We start from the raw sequence: 25,393 nt of genomic DNA, 5'->3' as shown, positions 1-25,393 counted from the left end.
ACACCCATTGTCCAGCAGCTCCTTCACCTAGGCCCGGGTCCAGCCGCATCCGGGTACCTACCCCTTGCTATTCGGAGTGTGTTCCCAGCAGCATTGGCAACAGCTGGAAGCTCATGTGTATGCAGAATCTCAGGCCCCACCCCAGACCCACTGAACCATCCTGCATTTTAACAGGATGTCCAGGACTTCCTATGCCCGGGAAAGCCACTCAAAGGCAACAGATCCCTGGGACTCAGTCTGTGGCTCTGGTCTTTCCCTTCTGCCCCCGCTCCAGCCTCACCGCTCTGAACACTGCCATCCTTCATGGCCAGTAACCTCTTTACCATGCCTTCCGCAGCCATCCTACAGCCACCTGAAATGCACGCTGTCTAAAGGCGGGCTCCTGCCACCCCCAGCTGGCCCAAGGCCCTGCTTCTGTTCCTGCCACCACACTGTGGACCACTCCCAGCTCTGCCCCACCACACCCAACTCTGCCCTCCCTGCTCCCAGCACCGCTTCCACTCCCACTGTCATCACCCTGCATCAGGCATGAGCTATTACAGAAGTGGCCATCCCATCAGTTGCTCCCTTGTTTACCCACCACTCACTCCACTGCCAGGGTAATCTTCTGGAAGCACTGTCTTCCCCAGATCAGAAACCACAAACAGCCCCTCCGCCCTCAGTACTAGAAGTGGGGGGTCTCGCTGCCCTGCCATGCTTCCTCCTCCACCTGCACAGACCCTCCTCTCTAGGCAAGCTCGGAGCCCCTCTGTGCCTTTGTCTATGGTCCCTGCCGGCCTCCTCTGCCTGGCTAAGCCATACGGTGCAAGGCTCAGAAGCGTAGGCTTTGGAATCAGACCCGGGTTTGAATCTGTCTCAGCCATTTACTAGCTCTGTGACCTTGGCCAATTAACCTCTCTGCCCCTCCATTTTCCACCTGTAAAATGAAGTGCACTGTCTCTCAGGGTGGCCACACAATGTAGCCAAGATGATGGTTGTAAAACAGGAATGCTTCCTGTAAAGCCTGGCTATACTAAGTGCTCCATAAACCAGCCATTGCTGTTATTACTCTGACTCTTCAAGTCCCCGTTCAGGTGACTCCTCCATTACAAAGCCCTCGCTGATCACTGTACCCTATTCAGGTGGTCAGCAAACTCATTAGTCAACAGAGTCAAATATCAATAGTACAATGATTGGAATTTCTTTTGAGAGCTGAAAACCGACTTCTACGCATGGGCCACGAAGTTTCAATCACACTGAATACTCGCGCCTGCATGTGGTATTTTGTGGAAGAGCCACACTCAAGGGGCCAAAGAGCCGCATGTGGCTCATGAGCTGCCCTATTCCATCCTGATTTCACCAAAATTCCAGGATGTGCTGTCCTGCCCTGCCCTGAGGGGTTCTGCTAGCTGTGGAATCTTAGGCAAGTCCTGTTGCCTCTTGTGCCTCAGGTCCTTCATCTGTAAAATGGGCATGAAAATAGGACCCATCTTGTGGGCTGTGTTGGGGTTGACTGGGGGTTAATATGTGGCATACCTGGTATATAGACAGTGCGTAGAAATGTTAGGTAGTAGTAGTTTTGCTACGATCCCATGGCATCTCCTCTACCTGTCTGTCCTTCGTCCTGTCAAATGAACCATAAGTGCCCTGGGCCCTGGGCAGAGACTCCTACTTCCCTGGGGCCTCTCACAGCAGCTGGCACTCAGCCGGGCCTGGTGGGCACCGGAGTCTCGCCCACTGGGCCTGCCCAACTGGCTGCCTACAGCCACTGGCAGTTCCACTGGGCTCTGAGACCTTCAGGGCTCCTTTAATGCCAGGATGCCAAAGTCAGGGGGGTGGGGAGGATGGAAATCCCCAGAGGTGCCTCTCATAAGGGCTGTGACCTCCAGAGCCTCCTGCCCTGCCCTTGAATCCTTTCCTGTTTCTCTCAGGCCCCTGCCCTCTCAGCATCTCCCCCAGGGACTCAGGAGAACCCCTCTCTTCTGCAGCTAGCAGCCTCTCCTCTCCCGAGCAGCTGTCCCCTACCCCCACTCCGACGCCGTGAGGGACCCAGGGCAGAGTGCAGCTACAAGGAGCCAGAGGCAGGATTAGGTGCTGACATGGGCCGGGGGGGCCAGCGCTGGGTGTTTATGGCCAGTGCCATCGACCCGCACAGCTCGCTGTTTATCTGTCTTCCTGACACACCTAATTACCCAGGTTGCAGCTGCCAGAGCGTTTGCTCTTCCTAAATCACGGGCTCCCATCCCTCCCGTCGCCCAGGCCTCGGGCCTCTGCCTGCAGAAGGGCCGCCATTGATTTTGCCGTTCCCATTTATGATCTACAAGGCTCCGCATCGCTGCTGCACATTTTACCTTAATTAGTTTATTCTTCTGGGCGTCCCCGGTCAGCCCGGAAGCCAGGAGGCTGGAACGGAGGGAGAGGCTCACAGCACTGGACACCCTACCCCTCTGGCCAGACAGCAACACCCTAGGACAGCAGTTTGCTCAGAACAGCCCTCATTCCACAGGATGCTGACAGGTGAGCTGCACAAAGGGGTTCCGTGGCCGAGCTCACTTGGGAAAGGTGGGGTTCAATAAAACGATGCGGGTAATTTATGGCAGGACTTTTCCAAGTTTTAATAGACTCACCTCCATTGTGAGAACTCTAAGACGGGGACGGAAGGTGTGGTCTTCGCCCAACTCCAGTGATCACTGGGTCTTTTCTACCTCGTGAAAACAGGGTTCCACAAAGCACACTTTGGGAAATGTTGTCTTTGGAGCGATGAGGCAACCAGAGGGGGTTAGAACCCACCCTGGGCCCATTTTTTTCCCCTCTCGTCCAGCTGAGGCCGGAGCTCGGCCACTGAGCACTTTCTCCCACAGAAGTGGCCGTCAGAGCCATGCGGAGTCCCCGCTGCCTGCTGTTAGTCAGCTGCTCTCTCACCTGGCCCAGGCTGTGGTCAAACGGAGCCTCAGGGCTTCGGGGGGGACTAGCCTGGCTGGAAGGACGAGTCTGTAGGGGCCCTGGTTTGACAGAGAAGGGCAAGGGTCACTGGCTGCTGGGGGAGGCTGGAGAGCGGGCAGCCTGCAGGGCCCCGGGAGGTCCCCCAGGCACCAGGAAGCGATGACAAGGCTGCCACTGCCTCCGGTGCAGCCGCCAGGATGGCAGTCTGGGTCCGCAGTCCCTGTTCACCATCCTGAAATCCAGACTGCTCTGAAAGCCTCAAGTGCTTTCTGTAAGTTTGCAGGAAAATGAGAGCTGATAGCAAAACCTGTCCCGAGCTGATGGGAGCTATTTATGGCTTTATTTATCCCACTTGGTGTGAATATTTATATATTTCACTGCAAAAATATTAATGCGCTTAATTATGGGGTGCCACCCTGGTCCCTGCTGGGCGTGTTATGTAATAAACGGTGTGTGGCACTGTTACATTTCTAAACCAAGAAGGAAAAAAATCTAAATTTCTAAATGCCTCTGACTCCCAGGGATTATGATGAGGGGGTACAGAGCTTCCGGTGAGCAATTTGGGGTGCCGGACCTGGGGCCAGACTTCAGTGCGATTTCTCCTGTAATTCCCATAGCAACGTTGTGGGGAGGGTGCACAGCTGTCACCCGACTCTCACAGAGGAAACCAAGGCTGGGAGGAGAGAAAGAGCCGGCCCGGGCCCCTGGGCTCCCCCGTCAGAGCCGCACCTGTGCTTCTGTCAGGACTCAGCTCTGCAGTTGTCCCAGGGGCATCCTGCCCAACCCACAGCAGCTCTACGCAGAGCTCGCCGCTGCCGTGGCTCCCAGCCCGAGCCTCCACCTGAGCAAACACCTGCCGGGCTCCCGGACCTGCTTCCCGCTCTGCTCACACAGGGCCTTTCCCTCCCGGGGATCTGGAGGGCATCCCTGATACCAGCTCCAGACCCCGCACCTATGTACCAGCCTCCATGGACTCCTGTGGTGTTAGGCCACCCAGAGAGCAAACCCTATTGTCCTCTCCTGGGCAGAGCCACTGGAGGGGTCCTTTATACACTGCCCTCACCCACACACACTCACACTCACACTTTCACACATCCACTCATTGTCACACTCACACTCCCTTCACACATGCTCAACTCTCACTCTCTCACTCCTTAACTTCACACATTCACTCTCCCACTCTCACTTGCTTACTCTCACACACTCATTGTCATTCATTCATTCATTCATTCATTCATTCATTCATTCCCACTCAGATTCTCACAAACCCCTGCAGTGCAGACCTTATGTCCCTAAAGGACCTTAAGAACATCTCATTTATGAAATTGGAATCATTATTTCTGGCTAATATATACCACTCTGGGGGGTGCTAGGCTAAATCTTTAATGGGCATCGTCACATTTATTCTTTATGGTAAACTTGAATGCAGTTTGCCTCTTTGTCTTAAATATATTATTATCGATTTCAGAGAGGGAGAGGGAGAGAGAGAGAAACATCAATGATGAGAGAGATCATTGATTGGCTGCCTCCTGCACACATGTGCCCTTAACCAGAATTGAACCTGGGACCTATCAATCTGCAAGCCAACACTCTATCCACTGAGCCAAACCAGCTAGGGCTTGAATGGATTTTTTGTTACCCCCAAATACCAATAAGAAAACTGAGGCTCAGAGATGCTAAGCATCTTCCTCAAAGTCAACAACTAAAACCTACAAGTAGAATCTGGATGGAATGGAGACTGAGCCTTGGACTGGTTCATTCTAGACCCTGAGGTCTTAACCACTGCACCACACTCTTCCCTTTATGCTAAGCCCATTGCCTCTCCCCTGGGCCAGCCAGAGTCAAGTCCAGGAGCTCTGTCCCCAAGTCCACCTTCCCCAAGCTTCCTTCCCGATTCCTTCAGCTGCTCCTCTCCTGTGTTTCCCGGGCAAGTCCTTAAGGGTAGAATATGATTCCTCCTCAAACAGGAATGCTCTGGGCCTCACATTTGCAAGAAATAAACCAAGGGTGAGGGCTGAGGGGAGAGCTCTGCTTTCATGGTCTCAGAAGGACTTGAGCTCCCATACCGGAAGTTCCTCACCATGTCCCCAGGAGGAGCTTCAGGAGGCCACGGACCTCCTACAATTACATATGGATGTTGTGTGGTGCAGACTCCCTGTGCTCAGGGGCCTTAGCCTCCACCCAGCTCTTGAGGGGACCAAGATCCCAAAGAGATGGAGACCACTGCCCTCTAGGACTCACCAGTCCTGGGAGCAGGGTGCTGATCCTACTGCCACTGGTTCCCTGAGGTTGGAGAGACAGACCTGTCAGAGGTAAACTTCCAGCCCCTTCCTTGATCAGAACTTGGAGACATACCCAGTTTCTTCTGAGACCCCAATCAGGCCCTGCAATCCAGCAGAGCGTGTAGGGCCATTTCCTGGAGAAAGAGGCATTTTGGATTGAGTTTAGGTCCTAAAATAGTGGCAATCCCGGGTCTCTCTGCTGATGACGTAGGAGCACATGCAGACAGGGACATCCGGATGTTGAGGCTCACCTCAGACACACAGTAGCAGCCATGTCACTTCCATAGTGTCTGGGGCCAGGCTGGCCGTTTTCGTAGGCCTCAGAGTCTCTGCTCTCTGCTGAAAATACCTGAGTGCCCCAAACTCAGGCATCTTCCCTGCCTGAGTGAGAACGGCAAGAGTGTTCACCTTGAGCAGATGACCCCTCCACTAGTGGCCCCAACCCTGTGACAGGTACTCCGAGACGTAGCCAGGCCCTGGCCCACCGACCTCCCCTTCCTCCCTCTCTCTCCAGGGGTGGCCACCTACACAGACAAGTTGTTCAAGTTCCGCAACAGCAGGTGGGAAGACATCCTGAGCGACGAGGTTAACGTGGCCCGCGGCGTGGCCAGCCTCTTTGCCGGGCGCTCTGTGGCCTGTGTGGACAGGACGGTGAGTTCAGGGGTGCACGGAGGACCTGGGCCAGGGGGTGGGGGAGACCCAGCAATGTGAGAGCTGGAAGGGAGCCAATAGGCAGACGTCCCCAGACAGAGGGCGGCTCTAAAGAGCAGAGCCAAAGGCTGGACCCTCTCGGCGCCCCAGTGTCTTGCACGTAGTAGGTGCTATGGAGTAACAACTGAGACTTGCAGGGTGAGTGACAGTGCACTTTCACAGCCTTTCTCCCTTGAGACCCTCCCAGCAGCCAGTGAGGCAACTGGCCAGGTGCTGTCATCGCTGGACAGTGTCGCCAAGGCCCAGCTTAAGGCAGCGGCTGACCCAGATTGGATTGGTGGTGTGGCCAGGACCTGAATTGGAATCTCCTAGCTCTAAACCTCGCGATTATTCATTCTTTCAACTAACATTTGAAGTGCCTACTATGTGCCAAGTGTTGAGCCATAGGCCCCCAGGAAATAGTTATCCAACACATGAAAGCATGACAAAGGGGCTCACGGGTGGGTGAGTGGGAGGGTGCACAAGTACCGCCGTGAATCAATAGCTCTGTCAATACTTTCCTGCCCTGCGGGTCCACCCTACAGGAAGGACAGGGGAGAAAGGCCCAGCGGGGAGGAGGAGGAGGAGGAGGAGCAGCTGCAGCCATCTGCCCTGGGGGACCACCCCCACAGGGCATGCATCCCAGTAGCCCCCAGCCAGAGCTGGAGCGTCCTGTGGAGGTGATTTATCCCTCCTGTCACCTGCGCCCCTGCCGCCCCCTCCTTGACTTTACAAAACAGTCGTCACTAAATCAGGGACCCAGCTGCTGCCCAGCTTCCACGGAGCGGGCAGGGGCTGGGCAGGAGCGAGGGGGCTGGCTCGCTTCAGGAATGAGATGGCACAGAGGGGATTGGGGATTCAGCGTGAACCTTCACAGCAGGGGCTCCAGGACCTGGGAGAAGGCAGGTGCCAGGTATAAATATTTATTTCTTAACAAGCTGGTGCTGAGAAGAGGAGCCAAGCTGGGCTGTGAAGCCACATTTAGCCCTGACCTGAATCTGTGCCACCTGGACTCCTGCCTGGCGGGAGGGAGGGAAGTGGGGGCAGCTCTGGGAGCAGGCCCCAGAGAGTGGGGAGGGTCTAAGAGGTGCCAGGCCGGCTGCTGCTGCTGGGGACCTGGACTCCGCCTCCTGCTGGCTTCCCATCTCCGTCTTTCAGGAACAAGGTTTTCCACACTCTGCTAAGGTGGGAGCCTTCTCAGAGCTGGTGGGAGGGCCTGAAGGTTAATCACAAAGAGATGCACTCTCTGTCCTAACAAGGTCATCTGCACACCCCACACGTTTAACCGCAGGACAAAGGCACCGTGTGAAATGCCAAAAAAAAAAAAAAAAAAAAAAAAGGCATTGGCACCAGCACAATAGGCGGGCACTTAGCTGCTCACTCAGTCCCTGCTCAGCCCAGGCCTCAGCCCATCTGCCGCCAGCAGAGGGGCTGCTTTCCGAGTCCGCCACCACCGCGCAGTCCCTGGGGCTTGGGCACTGGAAGCGGGGAGAGAGAGAGGTCAACGCCAGCCTGGAGGTTGAGAGCCAGGAATGCAGCGTGGTGTAGGAAAATGCGAGGGCAATCATAGCAATAATAGCTGTCGTTTATTAAACTAACAACATGCCCAGCCTTGGGCTGAGTGGTTTATAAGCATCATCTTATTAAATCCTTATAATAAGCCTATGAAGTAGAGACCCTCAGTATCCCCATTTTACAGGCATGGAAACTAACCCTGGGTACCATTAAGCAACTTCACCTTGGTCCCATAGAGAGCGGCTGGCAATGCCAAGAATTGATCCTGCCTGCCTGAAAGTGAATCAGGTACCCTTTCACTCCTCAGCTGCCCTGCCTCGGAGTGAACCAGTATCAGGCACACATTTCTAACCATGAGTCCCATGATGGTGTTCACCCTGCGCCTTCCTCAGCCCCCCAGACCCTACCTGGAGCCATTTAGTCTACCTGGTCAGGGTTTTTCAAAGTGTGGTCCCCAGCCAGCGGAATCAGCGTTGTTACAAATGCAGGTTCTCAGGCCCCAGCCCAGTCTACCCTCCAGCATCAGAAATCCTGGGGTAGGGCCCAGTCATCTGGGTTTCAGCTAGCTCCACAGGTGAAGATGATGCAGGCTCAAGTTTGAGGGCCAACTCACCAGATACAAGCCTCAACCCTCTCCTCTGCCGTCCCCTCCCTCTGCCCTCACAGCCCTCACTTGTTCTCAGCTCCAAACCTGGAACACTGCCTGCCCTTCATCTCCAGCTGCCTCGTCACTCACCCGCCTTTCTGGATCCAACTCAAAGCCAATCTCTTACAAGAAGCGTTCCCTGGTCGATAATGATTATGCCTCATGTTTATATAGCATTTTTATCTTCCAGAGATCTCTCACACACATTGTCTCATTTCATCTTCTCAACAGCCCTGCCAGGAAGCGGGGAGAATATGATCCCCACTTAACGTGTGAGGGGATGCAGTGGAAGGGGGTGAGGAATCTGCCCCAGGACCAGGAGCCAGTGAGTGGGGAGAGCCTGGACTAGGACCCAGGCTCATAGCCCTGGACCAGCGGTGCTGGCTCTCAAAATGTGGTTCCTGGACCAATAGCATCAGCTTCACCTGGGAACCTGTTAGAAACCCAAGTTCTCGGAGCCCTACATCCACATTTTAACAAGCCCTCCACATGTCAGGCTCAATGGTGAGGCCTACTGTCCTAGACCCAAAGCACTAGAAACATCTTCCTTTTCCTGGAATGACCTCCATCTCAGCTTCCCAAAATGGCTGTTCAAGTTCACGCGTGAATTTCTGCCATCTCCTGCAGCTGTCATGCACCTAGGTTTGCCAGCTTAGTCACCCCAATACATTGAAGTAGGTATAAGTGCATTTTATAAATACCCTAATTTCTAGCAGAGTGCATCTCAATTTATTTAGGCTTTAATTGCACATTTCTGCATGAAATTGCTAACAGCTGGTAGGGTCAGGAGCCCGTGACAGCGATGGTGACTTTCCCCTTTGGCCCCATTCATTCACTGTTTACCCAATCATTCCACCCACGGATGCCAAGCTCCTGTGAGGGGCAAAAACCACCTCTCCCAGTTCTCCCCTCACCATGAAGCCACGTTGTAAAGCCGTGCATTTCAAATCTCCGTGTGCATAGGGTCACCTGGGGGTCTCGCTTCAGCAGGTCTGGGCGGGGCCTGAGAGCTCTAGCGTTGGTGTGATCTCAGATGACACCCATGCTGCTGCTCCAGGGACCCCTCTGAGCAAAGAGGCTTGGAAAGCATCGATTCCCAGGGAGGAGAGAGACCCAGAAAACCAAAAACGAGAGGGTGTCCACATCCCTAGGGAACAAGCATCGCTACCTCCTCCATTTTACCTTCCAGCCGTGGTTTCCCTATCTTGTCTCTGCCTGGAAGGCCCTTTCCCCTCCACTTCACCTGGCTTGATGCTCCTCCTCTTAGAAAACCTTTTCTGAATTTCCAATGACAAAGTGCCCTCCCTCTGGGGTAGGATCCCCGCTTCTGTGTACCCAGGAAACCTTGTACACACTTTCTCTGTCACACTAGTATCAATATGATTATGCCTATGGTGACATGGGCCCTGATGCCCTCATTGAAAAATGGACCCCAAAGCCAGTGACCTCTCCTGGGGCATTCTGGTGCCCAGAGATGTGGCTGCTGAGGCTGGGGTCAGCAAGTATACAACACCAGGTATTTCTACGTTTATATATAAATAAAATGTACATATAATTGTCTGATGCTTGATGTGTCAGCATCCCCCAGGGCACCCTGAGCTCCTTTGTTGGCCTCGCCCACCAAGTGTCTCTTCATTAGCTTTCCCGAAGAAAGCGGTCCCAGAGAAGAGATAACGCCAGGGACCAGTTCGTTGGCACCGGGCCCTGCCCATGGGGTCAATGGCAGGAGAGTTGAAAAGAGGGGCTGACAGAGCACACTCTTGTCTCGAACTCAGCAGTTTCCCTGGCGTTGCTCTGTGTGTGTGGCTTGCCTTGAAACCCAACGATACGTAACCGAAGACCGAAGACTTGAAGTGCGTAGAGCAGAGCGCCTCAAACGTAGTTAGAGCTCAAGAAATGCCCACCATCGGATTAATTGGAGGGAACTGTTGAGAGGGGTGAAGAGGGAAGCTAGAAAACTGATTTAGCCATCCCGTGGGTCTCCTGGGGGAGCGGAGGCATCCAGCGAAGAAATAACACCATTATAATGACGGGCAGAACAGACTGGCTCATCAGCAGTGGTGCGGACTACAGACGCGAATGGCTACGGCAACAAGGAGCATGCAAGGGGAAAACATTTGAGGCAGCGCTATAAAGGCAGGAGCGGTGTAATGTGTCTCTCTGTATAATGCGGGGAAAACAAAGGAACGGAGGAGGGAAGGAGGCCCCCTGCGTGTCTGTCGGAGCCTCCCGAGCTACTGAGACAGAGGAATGAAGAAGTATAGGGTGGGCAGGGGGCGGGAGACGTCTCGGGAATTTGCTTGTCATCTTGGCTGGAGTGAGCGTGAATGAGAGGGAGAGAGAGACTGAGAATAATGGGAACTGGTAGATCAATCAATCAGCAAATATTTATTGAGCAGCTACCCTGGCTGGCAGCTGGAGAGAGCTCAGCTGGAGGGAGGCACATTAGAAAATTGTCTATAAAAAGGTGGTGTGGGGAGATGGAGGGATGTGTTCTTCTGGAACGGGATAGAAAGAGAAGGAGGGTCGATTTTTGTGGGACTCAGGGGCATCATGCCCTTCGTGGCCTCCGTGAGAAGCACCCTGGAGTTATGCAGGGCACAGCCTGCAAGACCATGGCATGCCAGGCCCGGGGGAAGAACCCCACCCCGTAAAGGAGCTGTGGTCCTGCAGGAGGAGGGGGAGAGCTGCTCTCTGGGGGGAAAGACCTCGATGAGACCCGATGGGCCTGCTCACCTCCTTCCCTTCCTCCTCAGGGCTCCGGACGCTATTCTATCTACATCGCCAACTATGCCTACGGGAACGTGGGCCCTGACGCCCTCATTGAAATGGACCCTGAGGCCAGCGACCTCTCCCGGGGCATTCTGGCGCTCAGAGATGTGGCTGCTGAGGCTGGGGTCAGCAAGTATACAGGTATGCAGAGTGACATGGAGGCTGTGAGCTGGAGGGGTCGGGGGGCTGGGGCTGGGGCCGGGGAGGGGCTAGGTCGTCAGAGACCACAGGAGAGGATAAGTGGGAGTCCCTGGGGAGGGAGGATGAAGACTGGACGCCATCCCTCCACCCACAGAGGGCTCCTCCAGCGGTGCCTCTCCGAGGGCTGATGAGATAGATGCCTGGCAGGTGAGGGCTGCAGGGGGCCCCGTGGGGCACAGAGGACATAAGGTGTGAATGCCACAACATCATCCTGTCCTTGGAACCTTTGCCCCACTCCCCGCCGTGACCCACAGGACGGGCGCACGGGTTCTGCGGGAGAAAAGGGACAAGTCGCAGAGGCTGGGGTTTAAAGCATTCTTTATTGCCAAGCAGCAGATGAAATTATTTACTCACACGTAAGCAGCCAGGAATCGAGGGCTAGCTAAATCCCTGAGCTTCAGCTGGGTCCCGTCTCAGATAACTGGGCTCAGAGAATTGTGTTCTTGTTCCAAAAGCTCTCCAGGGCTTTTCTGGAAGGCAAGCCCTTCCCGCCCGCTCCCCCTCCCCCCTCCCAACCCCCATCTTTCTGGATGGGGGACCTATTGTCAGAGTCTCTGACAGGGAGATCTTTCTAGGGAAGGCTGTTTTTCTAATTCCAGCACGGCTGCTGACTAAACTCTGACAATCTGCCAATAGACTGCTGATGGCAGAGCGATCTGGTTTCCTGTGTTGGGTGCCAGAAATCAGGAAGCCAGAGCTGTGCACAACAACTTCTCACGTGAACTCCTTGCCTCACTCACACCGCATCCGCCCTCTGGACGGAGACATTCTCTCATTGGTCGACCTTCCCAATATAGCCATCCCGGTCTGCAGCACAGACATCCACGGTGGCAGCCTGCCTGAGTCCGAATCCTGGGCCTGGGAAGACCCTGGAGGGGTCATTTGGGCTGCCCCACCCCCACCCCCTGCTTCCAGACACCTGTGTGGTGGCACCATCCCAAACCCCTACCCAGAAAGGGTTGTCACGGCCTCCCCTGAGTTTATGATGCCTTCCTCTCGCCAGCTTTCCACCTCGGTGAAAGGGGGAGATGGATGGCGGCCTGTCTGACAAAGTTTGTGGGAACATATGACTAGACAATAAACCAGTCTGCACAGCTCAAGCCCGTCAGAGCCCTCCAGAGCTCCACACGTGCATGTGCAGAGGAGAGGCTGCGTGTCGGTAATAAACTATGTTTTCCCGGGGAAAGGGATAAACACGCAGGAGCTTCAGCCTAGATTTGTACAATCTGTTTTCCCCGAATAGGTCCCAGTCCTGCGCACTGGGCTGGCTTGGCAATTAAGTGCCTTGATCTGCAGGAGGAGGAGGGCGGGCCGGGGAGATGTAGCACTTGAAAACGATGAGATGGGAGGGAGGCAAGGTCTGGGAGAGAGCGTTCTGCACTGAAGAGAAGGATTCAGGAGGTGGCCGCTGGGTTTGAGCAGGAAGGGGACATTGTTCACGCTGGCTGAGCTGGCAGAACCGAGGAGGGGGAGGAGGGGACCAAGAAGAGACAGCTGAGGAGCACGGGTGGGGATGGGAGCACCAGCCAAAGGTGCTGGGCTGTGCTGGAAGGACCAGGCGACTCAAGGAAGGGATGGCAGCTTCTGTGGAGCACGCAGACAGGCCGGGGCAGCTGGCATGCCCAGAGGACACGTTAGAGCAGCTTTGCAGACCTCCAAAAGCCATTTGGCTGGCAAGAACGCATTTGGCCCACCACATTACTATGATGTCTGCCCGCCTTCTGCAGCCCACCCTTGCCCTGTCTGCCAAGCCCCCAGCAACTCTACCCTGCAGCCCCTGTGGTCATTCCATTAACAACTCGTGGACATCTGGCTAGAATATTAGCCCTGAGCACACACACACCACCCCCCGAGTCCCAGGAATGGACCCCAAATGTAAGGACCACCACCGCAGCCCAGCCTGATTGCCGAGACTCTGGCACATGGCCAGTGCCATGGGGCTGGGAAGGGGTGAGGAAGCAGGCAGTCGGTGCAGGGCCCTGAGCGGGCTGGGAGGGTAGCAAGCCCCAGCCAGATGTGCAGTCAGGGAGCCGCAGGTCCCAGGAGCCAAGCCACACCACGCCCATCTGCTGGGCAGACCTCAGAGAACTTCCCATTTTACAAAAGAGCAAACGGAGTCCACGGGCAGAAGGGAGTGGCCCAAGGTCACACAGGAGGGTGTAGAGAAACTAGCCCTCGCTGGCTGACCTTTCCGATGACCTCCAGCTTGAGAATCCTGCTGGAGCCTGCAAGACTGGGGGAAACACACCCCAGGGACTGCCACTCAGACTTTTACATGGTCCTTGGTTTTTGTGGCTGAAGCAGCCGCCTGGCCTGGGGTGCCCAGGGCAGCAGGAGGAGGCCCAGCAACCAGGTCAGCAGGCCGGGTGATGGCACTGCCCGCACTGGCTGTCCGGCTCCTCCAGAGGGGGAGGAGGGGAGACCTCTCCAGACTGTCTATCTGTGGGCGGCCGCTGCTCTGCTGGGTCACAGTGCCATCTAGCGGCCAGCGTGCCCTCTCTGGGGATTTGGGGGACTCGAGGGTCCCTGGAGGGGCATTGGGAGAGCCAAGAGTATACACGCATGGCTTCCCAAGCCCTGACTTCCTCAGCTGCTCACAGCCTCTTGGAGCCTGGACAGTGCTCCAAGGAACCCTGAGTTAGTTCCCCCCATCACAGAGTCTGGCGTGGAATCCAAGGAGGGGGAAGGGGGGACCAAGAGGTCTACATTGCCTCTGGGGCCAGTGACCTTGGGCAAGTCTCTTACCCCCGGCGAGCTCGCTGAACTAGACATCTAACAGCCGCTAGGACAACATCTGGAGCCAGAGCACCCGGTGCAGATCCTGCCTCCACCGTGTCCTTTCCAGGCGGCAGTGGGGGCAGGATTTTACCCTCTGTGGGCCTCAGTTTTCTCCCCTGCAAAATGGGGGTGCTGTGATAACAAAAGGAGGTAAACATGGGACCTGCCAGGCACCGGGCCTAGCACACAGGCCGTGCCCACCAAGTGTAGCAAACAGCAACACGCTACTCCCCGGAAGTTCCGATAGTGATGCCAGGGCTCCCTGCTGGGCATCTCCTGGGTGTAAGGAGCACCATGCTGGGCACAGGGTGAAGCACCAAGCAAGCAGGCCAAGCCCCTGCCCTGGGGGCATTCTCCGTGTGTGCCCAAGCCCCCCCAACTCTACCCTGCAGCCCCCGTTGTGAGAAAATGAGATGGCCAGACAAGAGCCTCTTCCTCCCTATCTCCACCAGAATCCCTCTCTTCCCTTCTCCCTGACCCTGCCTCCCCTCCTCTCCCCACACCCTCCCCTCCCCAGGAACTCTGCCTTTCGGCCCCACCCTTTAAGGGAGCATCTGTCTGGGCTGCAAGGTGGTGATTAAAGAAGCCTTAGAAGAAATTTGGAAAGAAAATGAAGGTGGATTTATGATGTTGGGTGGGGAATTTCGCTGTTGGCTGGGAGCGGTGCAGAACAAAGCGAGGGCAGATCTGATTTATAGGAAGTCATTATTGGAGGAGACGGAGATGCCTAAAGCCCAGCTGAGGCCTTCTGGCGGATCCCCACCAGCCGGCTCTGGAGAGGTGACCAGGGCAGCAGAGCGGGGGCCGCCAAGCCTCCCTGCTTCCTGGGGGCTGGGGGTGGGGGAGGAGCTCTGGCCTTGCAGCAGGAGTGCAGCCAGATCTGACAACCAGGGCCGGAGTCTGGGCCAGAGTGACAGGCCCCTCGGCCAGGGTCCGGGAACCCTGCCAGGAGTACCCAAAGCCCCGAGGTCCACAGGCTATCAGATGCATTAGATGATTGACAAGAAGGGACATCACTTTTTTTTTTTTCTTCATACAAACACGGAGACGCTATACAATACAAATGTGATTTGGTACACGTTTCCTTTAGCTAAAATAAGAGACTTTAAAGAAATGTCAAACCTGGCTGCTCTGGGTCCCTCCAGAAATTCAGATGGGGGGAACTTCAGTAGACGTGCTGGAGAGAGCGCCGAGGAGATCGCCCAGGCTCTGGGGGCACGCAGACATGGCTTTGGACTGTGACCTATTGCCTGCTGCTGCTCTCATGCCTCCCCGGGCCTCGGTTTCCTCGCCTCGGAAACGGTGAGGTGAGATGAAATGTGTACGATGCCTGGCACACAGGGCTGAACAACAGGTTGCCAGCGGGGCTAATCTTGCCACTCCTTAACCTGTCCTCTCTCCTGGAACAGCTCCTTCCAGCCCCCTCCCTGCCTAGGGTGGAGGGGGCAGGGGGCCGTGAGGATCAGCAGGCCTACTGTAGCCAGCCACCTGGTGCCCCTGGTGTGGGAGTCCCAGCACACAAATGCTGGAGCCTGTCCTCCTGCCCACCTGCCCCTCGGCATCCTGCAGGAATGGGCAGGGAGCACTGGGGAAGCATGGGAATGCCTTGCCCAATGCCCTGTTCACTCGTACACTCAGAGCCCTGCCCAGCATCTGAGAGCTCACAGAGGCTCCGGAGAGAGACAACTCTAGCACCAACACAGTGTATTTACCTGTCAGAACCTTCAGGAAATTTAAGGTGAGAGACTCTGTCCTTACCCTCACCCCCCTTCTCCAACACACATACATGCACACTACCCATTCCTCCACGCCTATGTTTTCTAGCATCTTTGCTCCTCTTGCACAATATCTTGGATGTGATGTACTTGGCAGCCTGTGGGCGTTGGTGTCCACGAGCATCCTATTTCCATCAAGGTCTCAGCAGTCCACTCTCACAGGTCCAAGTTCCTGACCAGCTTCACCCCAGCCCCACGGTGCCCAGTCTAGATGGGCCCAGGATTCTACTCCCAACCATGTTTATCCTGCAGCCCAGCCCGAAGGATGCACTGAGGAGGGAGGTGGAAGGGGCCTTGGGGATCTCATTCCCCCATCCTTCCCCAGGGAATGGGACCGAGGTCTGGAGAGCACACGTCCAAGCTCCTGTGGCCAGAGAGGGTGCGGAGATGGGGCAAGAACCTACAGGCCTTCCCTCAGCACGAGAGTCACCCTGCCTCTCAGTCCCTGGGGCCTCAGTCCCATAGCATGGGATGGTTCAGCAGTGTATTTACACCCTCTTCCCCCAAACCTCTTTCCCTTCCTCACCCCACAACCCTACACCCTGAACCCCTGTGTGCTGACCTAGATGTGGTCTGAGAGGTAGATGACCTGCACCCCAATTGGATCTGAGTCTGCATCACCCACGTACGGGGTTCAGAGGTTGAGGGGTGCAGTTCTTGAGGGTGAATGGAGCTCAGGCCCAATGAGCAAATCATCAAAGGGGGTGCCAGAATGTGGCAGGAGGGGGAGGGAGCGATGGGGACACATTTCCCCCTGTGACTCCACCTGTCTCACCCTGTCTGGTGGGCGGAGAAGCCTGCGGGAAGGGATGGGCAAGGAGCAGCATTCACACCCCACAGCAGAACCCGGAGAACTTGGAAGGGACATTATTCACCCAGCAGGTGGGAAATAGTCCCAGCTAATGACTATATGGCACCTGACATTTTCCCAGGTACCTTCCAAAAACCAGCTCTGACAGCCCTGACAAAGACTATTATCATCACCAGTCTTCCTCTTGGGAGAAAATGAGATGCTCAGAAAGGCTCAGGGACGTGCCCAAGGTCACACAGCTCGAACTTTCTGATCCTCAGTCTTTCCCACCAGCAGTGCTGCCTCTCCAGCCCCAACGGGGGACTGCTTGTCCCCAGGAGGACGCCCTGCCTCCAGTAGATAAGAATTCATGATGTCAACTAGACATCACTCTTGGGCCCCATTCTCCTAGGCCAGAGAAAGATGCTCTAACTGCCCTCTGGCAGCCCCATAAGGGGTGTGCTAAGCCTTAGGGAGGGGGCAGGGAGGCATGGCAGAGGAGGGGGAAGGCTGGGGAGGAGGGAAGGTCCAGGAAGAAGATATTTGCTGAGTAAGGGCCTCTGGCATTGACCGGGCCGGGAGTGGGGGTGTCAGGCCGCACGTAGGATGGATAGGTTCTATTGGTTTAAAGGAGATTTATGTGATCGACCTGGGAGAAGAGTTTCCCCTGCGGCACCAGTGAGGGGTGCAGGCATCTGGCTGCCCCTGCCTCAGAGCCCGGATTGCCCCCCTATCCCTTACCACCTGGGGCTGCTGGAGCCAGTGCCCAAGAGGCCAGCTCCCCAACGGTCCACTCACCTGCTCCCAACTGTGCAGCAAACTTGCCGAGGAGGAGTGGTGGGTAACATCTCTGTTATGGTCCGATTGCCATGGCAATAAATTGTCACTAATTAGTAGTGTGGTTACCATGGCAATTTTCTAGTAATTACAGGTTACAAATGGTGGAAGGCTTCAACCCAACCCAATTAGTTAATTAGAAAGATTTAGAAATTTGTCCAAGAGGGAAATAACCTGCTTTGTAGAAAATGAAGGGAATGTGTCACAGCTTGGGAGCCAGGGGCGGAGAGGAAATTGGACGGTGCTGGGGGGGGGGGGGGGGGGAAGAAGGATGGAGTTATGGCGGCAGGTCCCCGAGCCCCACCTGGAATTTCCAGGGGCCCCAATGGGGCCTGCTGCTGGACCGGAGTCTGGCAGGACTGGGGCAGGGACAGCTGCCAACAGCCCCTCCGCCGCTCCTGGAAACGGGCAGCAGAGGTGCCCTGACTATGGCCCACACCCCGCCCGCCGGCTTTAGGAAAGGCGCCTGAATGCTTCCCGCCCCACTCTGGGGCTCTCCTAATGAAAAGCACGGGCTGCATCTTGAGTGATGTTCCCCAGCAGCGCCGTGGACTTAGTGGCTTAATTTTTATGAGGCCCGGGCTCTCTGTGAGAGCTAATTAGATTACCTGGGAGGAATGGGGAGGCACAGGCCCCAGTGTCCCCAAACACTGGCCCGGCGGTTAGGCTCCAAGTATGTGCACAGATGAGAGAGGCCCACGGATTTCCTTCAGGGGCATCTCCTGGAGAACAGGAGGAGCCCGGAGACCGAGGAAACCTACCTCCTAAGGTGGCACGGTCCCTGTGTGGAAACTTCTTCTACTGCACCCAGAGGCAGCAGGCAGGGAGCGCCTGGCTCAGCGTCACTCGCGTCTGCCCGAGTGCTCTGCTATTCAAAACAAATCAAGTTCTTCTGATTCCCTTTAATTATTCTGCACTGAAAAAGCCTTCACTCTGACCTCACTGTGCACAGAGATCACCCTGGGTCCTGTTGGAATGCAAGGCCTGACCGCTTTGGAATCTGCGTTCTAACAAGCTCCAGGCGATGCCCCCGAGGCGGGTCCAAGCGCCTGACTCTGAGTAGCAAGGTGGTAGGATTCACAAAGGCCTTCCACTTGACCCCCTAAAAAAAAAAAAAATCTCACTTGATCCCCTAAAAAAACCAGAAGCAACAAAAGCAGGTCACACACTTCCCATTTTACAGATGAGGGAACTCAGGCTAAAAGCGTGATGCAAATCGCCCAAAGTCTTGTAAAAAGCCACACTGGGGCTAGAGACCATGTCCTGGTCCTGGTCAGGCTGTTTCCTGCATGGTATGTCCTGTGTTTGGGGTGTGGTTTTCAGGGCTTTATTTGAACCCCACCAGTTGGAGTGGTTTGTTCAAGATGTCTTAGAATTGGACTTGTTGACATGGGTAGCCCAGATTTGATCTTGGAGACTTCAGATCCTAATGTTGGCTGGCTTGATTTCTTTTTTTCAATATACTTCATTGGATATTTTCCTTTTAAACTAAAGAAGCAATTCTTGTTAGAACAAGCTAAACAATACAAAGACATTCACAAAAAAGACCAACTACCATTTTTTTCTTCCTTCCCCAAATTTTATCCCACCCAGTCGCCAAGGTGGCTGAGGGTGCAGCTTTTCCCACTTTTCCCACACTCAAGAATAAGTTTGCACGCACATGTTCAGAAAAATCATGCATTTTACTTTTTTTGTTTTTTAAGAAAAGTAAGATCACACAATAGAATTACTTGGTGAATTGCTTCTTTTCCCTCCCTTTTAATCCTTACCCAAGGATATGTTTCCATTGATTTTTAGAGAGGAAGGGAGAGAGAGAGATGAGAAAGAAACATCCATCAATTGCCTCCTGAGGGTTGAACCTGTAACCTTTCAGTGTACAGAACAATGCTCTAACCAACTGAGCCATCCAGCCTGGGCTGAAATGCTTTTTACTTAAAAATGTGTCCAGGGCACTCCTCCAAGTCAGTACACATGGATCTACGCCGTCTTTTTAGGAGCTACAGAAGGGTTTGCCATCTGGGTGAACCATAATCCAACAGCCAGTTGCTGTTGACGGACATGCAGGTTGCTCCCAATTGCTCCCAAAGTCTAACAAAGCAAGGTTGGCATCGTGCACCTGTAGCTGGAGCCAATGCCTGTGAATTCTTAGAACAGAATCTCTGTGGCTTGGGGTGTGGGTGGGGTGTCACGCATGGTGAGAGCTGGGTTTAGGGGTTATGGTAAGTCAGCATCTCTCTGTCCATGGACTCATTTCTCTAGCACAGAGTGACTTGGTCTTCCTCCTCACTTGCTTCAACATCTGTGCAGACCCCTCCACATGGGTTTGGGGGACTTCAAGCCCCGATCTGGGCTCAGGGAAGCCCAGCTTTTTGCAGGCCTCACGGCAGTCAGCCCTCCACACAGACCTGGGGCTCTGCTCCTGCCACTCACTGTGGTCTGTGTCCTCTCCAGGGGGCCGGGGTGTCAGCGTGGGCCCCATCCTCAGCAGCAGTGCCTCTGATATCTTCTGTGATAATGAGAATGGGCCCAACTTCCTCTTCCATAACCGAGGCGATGGCACCTTCGTGGACGCAGCCGCCAGCGCTGGTAAGTGTAGCTGCTGCCCTGTGTCCTCAGCCCCCTGGACCCATAGGGACTCTGGCCTGCCCCACCCCCTCCAGCATGACCCAATAGGCCTCAGGGAGAGCGAGACCGTCATCCTCTGCCCCACACAGGGGAACGTTGCTTCTCATCTCCAATCGCACCCCCTCCCCCGCCATGGTTCAGGCCACAGCAGGTGTTTGCTGCGGGAACTCCTGATCACTCTCCATTTCCCAGCAGCTCGAATTGGCCCATGTCCCTCTGAGCCCTGCTTGAGTCTCAGCATCAGTTCCCCTCTCTCCATGTCCCCTCCCCACATTCACCTTAAGCATTCAGCATTCAGTTCAATCTAATAACCATTTACTGAGCTCCTGCCAACTGCCAGGCTGGTGCTGAGAGCCGGGGATGCTGACCTGAATGAGGCGAAGACCGCCACGCCCCACCCGATCTTACACACTCACCAAGGCGCTGCCATTCCAGCTGGGGAAACCGACCAAGAAACAAACAGCTGTAATAAGAAACAGGATAAAACCCACCCAAAATAGGACTCCAGGCTTCCAGTGGGTTCTGCTTCCCTTTCTCCCCCGGGGCCTTTGCACCTGCCGTCCTCTCTACCTGAAGTGCCCGCTCTCCCTTCTGTATCTGCAGAGCTCGGCTCACGTGTTATTTCGGGGAAGCCTCTCAGTGCTGCATGGCAGGGACTGGCACTCCCCCCTCTGTTCCCACTGCCCTGGCATGCACCTCTCACTCAGGGGCTGTGATAAGCTCTATCTGCGAGGACCAGGCTCTGTACTATTCATTCTTGACACGAGGCCCGGCTTGCAGTGGTCACCCAGAACATTTTGCTGGATGATAGAATGGACACAATATCAGTCGATGGACATAATCAGTCTGCCCTCCAACCATGTCTCCCTGCTCAGGCCCTCTTGCCTTGCCCATGAATGAAAGGTTTGCCTACACCTCCTTCTTGGTGGCCTAGGGACAATCTCTGGCCTCCAGAAGAAGGGGTGAGCAGGGACCTAGGGTCATAGATCAAAGGTCTTACAAGCTCCATCCAATCCCTGAGCCTGTGCCAACCCATACGAGTACCTCTCCCCCAGCTCTCTGCTCAGAGTCCCCTTTTTGACCACTGTCCCAACTCTGCACACGCCCCAACCCCCGACACACACACACACACACACACACACACACCCCGGTAGCTGGTCAGCTCCCCACCCCGCCTCTCCCTCTCCTTCCAGGCAAAGCTAACGTTGGAGGCAGCTCCCCTGGCCTGTCTTTCCCATCAGCTCGCCCCTCCTAGGGCCGTATACTCTGGCAGCGAATTTTCTCGTTGCTGGAAATCATAAGATGAAAGCGAGGTGGTGGCGGAGAGAACCTAGAGGGTTTGATAAGGTGTTAAAGGGATGGAAGCAGAGGTGAGCCGGCGAGTCGGAGTGGGAGAAGGTACAGGCGGGAGGAGAGAGGAAAGGTGCGAGGCCCCGTAATTGAAAGTCGGAATGATTGCAGGGGTTTAACAAGACATGTCAAGAGGGCATTCATCACCCAAACAGATGCCGCTGTGAAGTGCAGCCGGTACCGATTATTCCCGTGAAAGGGAACCGGCTCCTTGTCAAGGTGCCTCGTAGGTAGGAGAGAAATGGGCCAGCACAAAAGGCCACTGACGCTAGGGCTGGGGAGCTTTGCAGAGAATTAATGGGTTATTAATCCCGGAGGCTGGAGGCCACCCCCATTTCTTGGCAAACCCTCTTTCTCAAGCTTGGCTCTCCCTGCCTCTTCCCCTGCACCTCCCACCCCCATCCTTCAGATCCCCTCTCCCTGAGGGTGCTCAGCCTCCCAGGCCCTTGGGTGGGTGGCACCCCCTTCTCCTGGATCCCGCCCTCCGTTTCTCTATGTTTGCAGCTGGCAAGAGCTCCCTGTGTCCTAGGGCCTGGGATTCCCACTCCCCATTATATCGTCCTGTCGCCTGCCCTCTCTGACGGCCTGGTGACCAACAGCAGTTTGCCCCCCCACCCCCCCACCCCCACCCCCGAAATAGTCAGCGGGGGGTATTTAGAGCCGCATCCACCATCCCTCAGCTCCGTGCTTGGCCCGAGGGGATATGTCTGCCTTGGGCAAGCCCAGTCAGGCCGCCTGGGCAAAGCCACCCTCCGTCCTCCCCCAGGATCAGCTCTGTCCCGCTGGCCCCTGGCAGATTCAAGGACAGACAGCATAAGCCGGTGACATTGGACACACCAGCTTCCGCTCCCCAGACCTCACGGGGCACACTGTGGGTTTCTGTCAGGGTGCGGTATTTCCTCCGCCGTCACCAACCTCCCCAGTTGCCTTCTGGTAAATTATTGATGCCTCTTTATTTATTCAGTAAGTATTTACTGAAAACGACTAAGTCGCCACAGGCGCTGAGACAGATGCCGGGTGAACACAGGTGAGTAAGAAGACGGTCTCTGAGGACTAGGAGGAAAGCTGACCCCAAGCAAGTCAACCCCAGAGGGACAGGATTATGCGTGTGACCTGCACCGTGCAGGAGAAGAATGGGGGAAGGGAGTGGCAGGGAGAATGACAGAGTAGGTGGAAGGGCTGTTTTCTTTCTTTTTTTTTTATTTTTATTGATTTTCCACAGAGAGTATGGGAGAGGGATAGAGAGCTAGAAATGTGGATGAGAGAGAAACATCGACCAGCTGCCTCTTGCACACCCCCTACCGGGGATGTGCCCGCAACCAATGTACATGCCCTTGACCGGAATCCAACCTGGGACCTTTCAGTCCACAGACCGATGCTCTATCCACTGAGCCAAACGGGTCTCGGCAAGAAGGGCTGTTTTCATGGGAGTGACCGGAGAAGGCTCCCCTGAGGGTGGCTAACAGCAGAAGAAAAACAAGGAGCCAGGGACCCCAGAGCCAGGAAGAGAGCATCCCAGGAGGAGAGACCAGCTTGAGCAAAGGCCCACCAGCTAGACAGAACTTGGTTCATTTAAGAATGAAAGGAACATGGAATGGCCAGTGCTTAGGAGTCGGAGGGAGAGTTGCACCCGACACAGACCAGCGAAGAGTGGGCAGGGACAGTCCTCCCCGCAGGCATTTGAACTTGACCCAAGAGTCCTGGGGAGCCACGGAGAGAGACGTCAGCAAAGGAGTGCTGGTCCACCTAATGTGTCCCAGTGGCAGTATGGGGGTGGCTGGGGAGAGCGTCAGTGTTCCAGAATGTTCCCTCGTCTCCTCCAGCTGCCCCAAAACCGAGTAAGAATAATGTGCCTGCCTGGCAGACGGTGCTGGAAGACGAGGTTCTGATTCCTTTGCAGCTGGACGGCTGTCCCACCTCCCACTCCTGTGAGAAAATTCTGAGACTTGCTGCTGCGTCTCCCCCCCATCCCGTGGGGGCGGGGACCGCGGAGGGCCACCTCCCTGGCTGCTCATCAAGGAGCCCCTGCGAGGTCAGCGTCTCTGGAGCCACAGGGTCACTGCCCTGAGGGTCTCTGCCCTTCCTCCCAGGTGTGGACGACCCCCACCAGCACGGGCGAGGCGTGGCCCTGGCGGACTTCAACCGCGACGGCAAAGTGGACATCGTCTATGGCAACTGGAACGGCCCCCACCGCCTCTACCTGCAGATGAGCGCCCACGGGAAGGTCCGCTTCCGGGTAAGGAGGGGCCTCTCTCTCCACCCCCCACCCCAGCAATGGGTGGCCCTGCAGGTCCTGGGGCTGCAGCCCCGACTGTGCCTCCCACCAGGCTGAGAAGACAGTGGCTCTGCAGCGCCTGGGAGTGGGGGTGGGGAGCAAGGAAGGCAGCATCTGGGGGGCGGCGATGGCCTCTGGCCCTGGCTGCTGTAGCCGCTCTAGTGGCTGGAGCAGAGAGAGCCAGTAGCAGAGGAGGGAGAGCAGCCCCCCACAGTGGGCAGGGCAAAGGAGGTTCTGAGGGGCACTCGTTCTCTGGGTGCAGCAGAAAACCCCACCTGTAGCCCCTGCCTGAGCTCTGCAAAATGAGGTTCTGGCCCAGGGTGCCGTGGGGAGTAGGGGTGGAGGAGGTGGAGGCCACAGATCCAACAGCTGCCCCCTCGGGACAAATGCCAGAGGGTGGGCAAGCCCCTCCGCTCTGTGCGCCCTCTGCGAGCTGTCAAACAGGCTGGGCTGCCAAGGATCCTTTGAAGGTCATGGAAGTGCCACCAGCCTGAGGAGTTGGGGTTTGGGGCGTTCTCGAGAAGGGCAGAGGATGGCCGAAGCTGGTCTTGGGGACTCAAGGTTGCCAAAAACCCCTAAGGGAGTGAGAAAGGTCGGCGTTAGCCTTAGGTCTCAGGATCCCCGGGAAGTCTCTGGGCACCGTGTCTGGGTGACTTCCACCAGCTCCCTGCCCGTCGGCAGCCACCCTGGGGTGCTCAGGGCCAGCCGCTCGCTCCTGCAGAGGCTTGAGAGCCAGCTCTCTGGGTGGGGAGGAGGCGTGCCCTGAGCTCGGGGCCACAGATCCTGGGATGCGGATGATTTCCGCCTTCATTCAGCGTTTTGTTCTTATTCAGGCTCGCAACCAGTAGCAGTTTTGACCCCAGGCGAAGACACTGAGCAGTGTCTTCCTGGTTGTCACCGGCGGACAGAGCGTGCTGCGGGCAGCTAGTCTGCAGAGGCCAGGGAGGCTGCTCAATTGCCTACAAGGCACAGGGCAGCCCTCCAGCCACAGCGTCAATGTGACAAACCCTGCTAACCCTCTGGTGGCTCCTCCCCAGAGCTCACAGGAGCAATAACAATAATAACGATGATGATGATAATAATAACAACAACAACAGATGCCACATTTATCAAGTGCCTTCCGTGGGCCAGGAACTGCACAAAGCACTTTACATACATTATCTTGGAAGCCCAGGCATCCAGTGGGTCAGCCCCACGGGGGCCATGCCGGCTTCCATCTTGACAGGATCGATAGCATAATAACGAGTTGGAGATACTGAGTCCTTTTTGTTCCCCAGCCCTTCAGGCCCTGCTCAGCCCTTCCTGGCCAGCTGGCCGGGGCTCTTCATCAGCCTCATTACGGAGCTGATAGGGACAGCCTCCCTCCTTGGCCTCCCCACAACAGGCAGCTCACCAGCAGTCCCAGGCCACTCACTCCCGCAGCCAACGTTTAGGGCTTGCGGTACGAGGCCCAGGGGGCAGGCCCAGGCAAGGGGCAGGGGGCACTCCCAGAAACACCCCTGTGCCTTCCCAGCCCTCTCCACCTGGGCTCTGGGATTTAAACAGCCGCTCCTTCTATTTCAAAGGCAAGTCCCACACCTGGGACCCTTTTCCAGGCCCTGTCCATGCTTTGGGGTCCTAAGCCTGGGGTCCCCCTGAGCCGGGGACAAGCATCTACGCAACCTTCCAAAGCAAACATCTTTTTAACAACATCCAAAGACGCCCAAGAAATAACATAATCAAACAGAGGCAGCAAAAACACAACCGAAGGCAGCCTCTGCCCCCTTCCATGAGGCCGGGAGCAGGAGCAAGGCCAGGACAGGCTGCCGGAGCTCTATCCCCGCCCACTCCGTGCCAGCCCTCGTACACACAGCCCTCGAACCCGGGCCACTATGACCATTCCCTCATGAGGAAAGTGGCATCCGACGGGTTCAGTAACTTGCCTTAGGATCACAC

At 55.8% G+C, this 25,393-nt stretch overlaps 1 protein-coding gene across 2 annotated transcripts in view; it reads left to right on the top strand.

Annotated features, from left to right (window-relative positions):
- Window positions 1–25,393, top strand: part of CRTAC1 (cartilage acidic protein 1) — a 134,933-nt gene that overhangs the window by 90,407 nt on the left and 19,133 nt on the right. For both annotated transcript variants that reach the window (XM_084904086.1, XM_084904085.1), the window contains exons 4-7: window positions 5,719–5,855; window positions 10,812–10,968; window positions 19,660–19,794; window positions 23,274–23,419. In XM_084904086.1, the coding sequence (XP_084760212.1) occupies window positions 5,719–5,855; window positions 10,812–10,968; window positions 19,660–19,794; window positions 23,274–23,419 (575 nt within the window). The remainder of the gene's footprint in view (window positions 1–5,718; window positions 5,856–10,811; window positions 10,969–19,659; window positions 19,795–23,273; window positions 23,420–25,393) is intronic.

Source organism: Pipistrellus hanaki (assembly GCF_964339955.1).
Source record: "Pipistrellus hanaki genome assembly, chromosome: 14".
NCBI lineage: Eukaryota > Metazoa > Chordata > Mammalia > Chiroptera > Vespertilionidae > Pipistrellus > Pipistrellus hanaki.
This window is presented reverse-complemented; position numbering and strand designations above follow the sequence as displayed.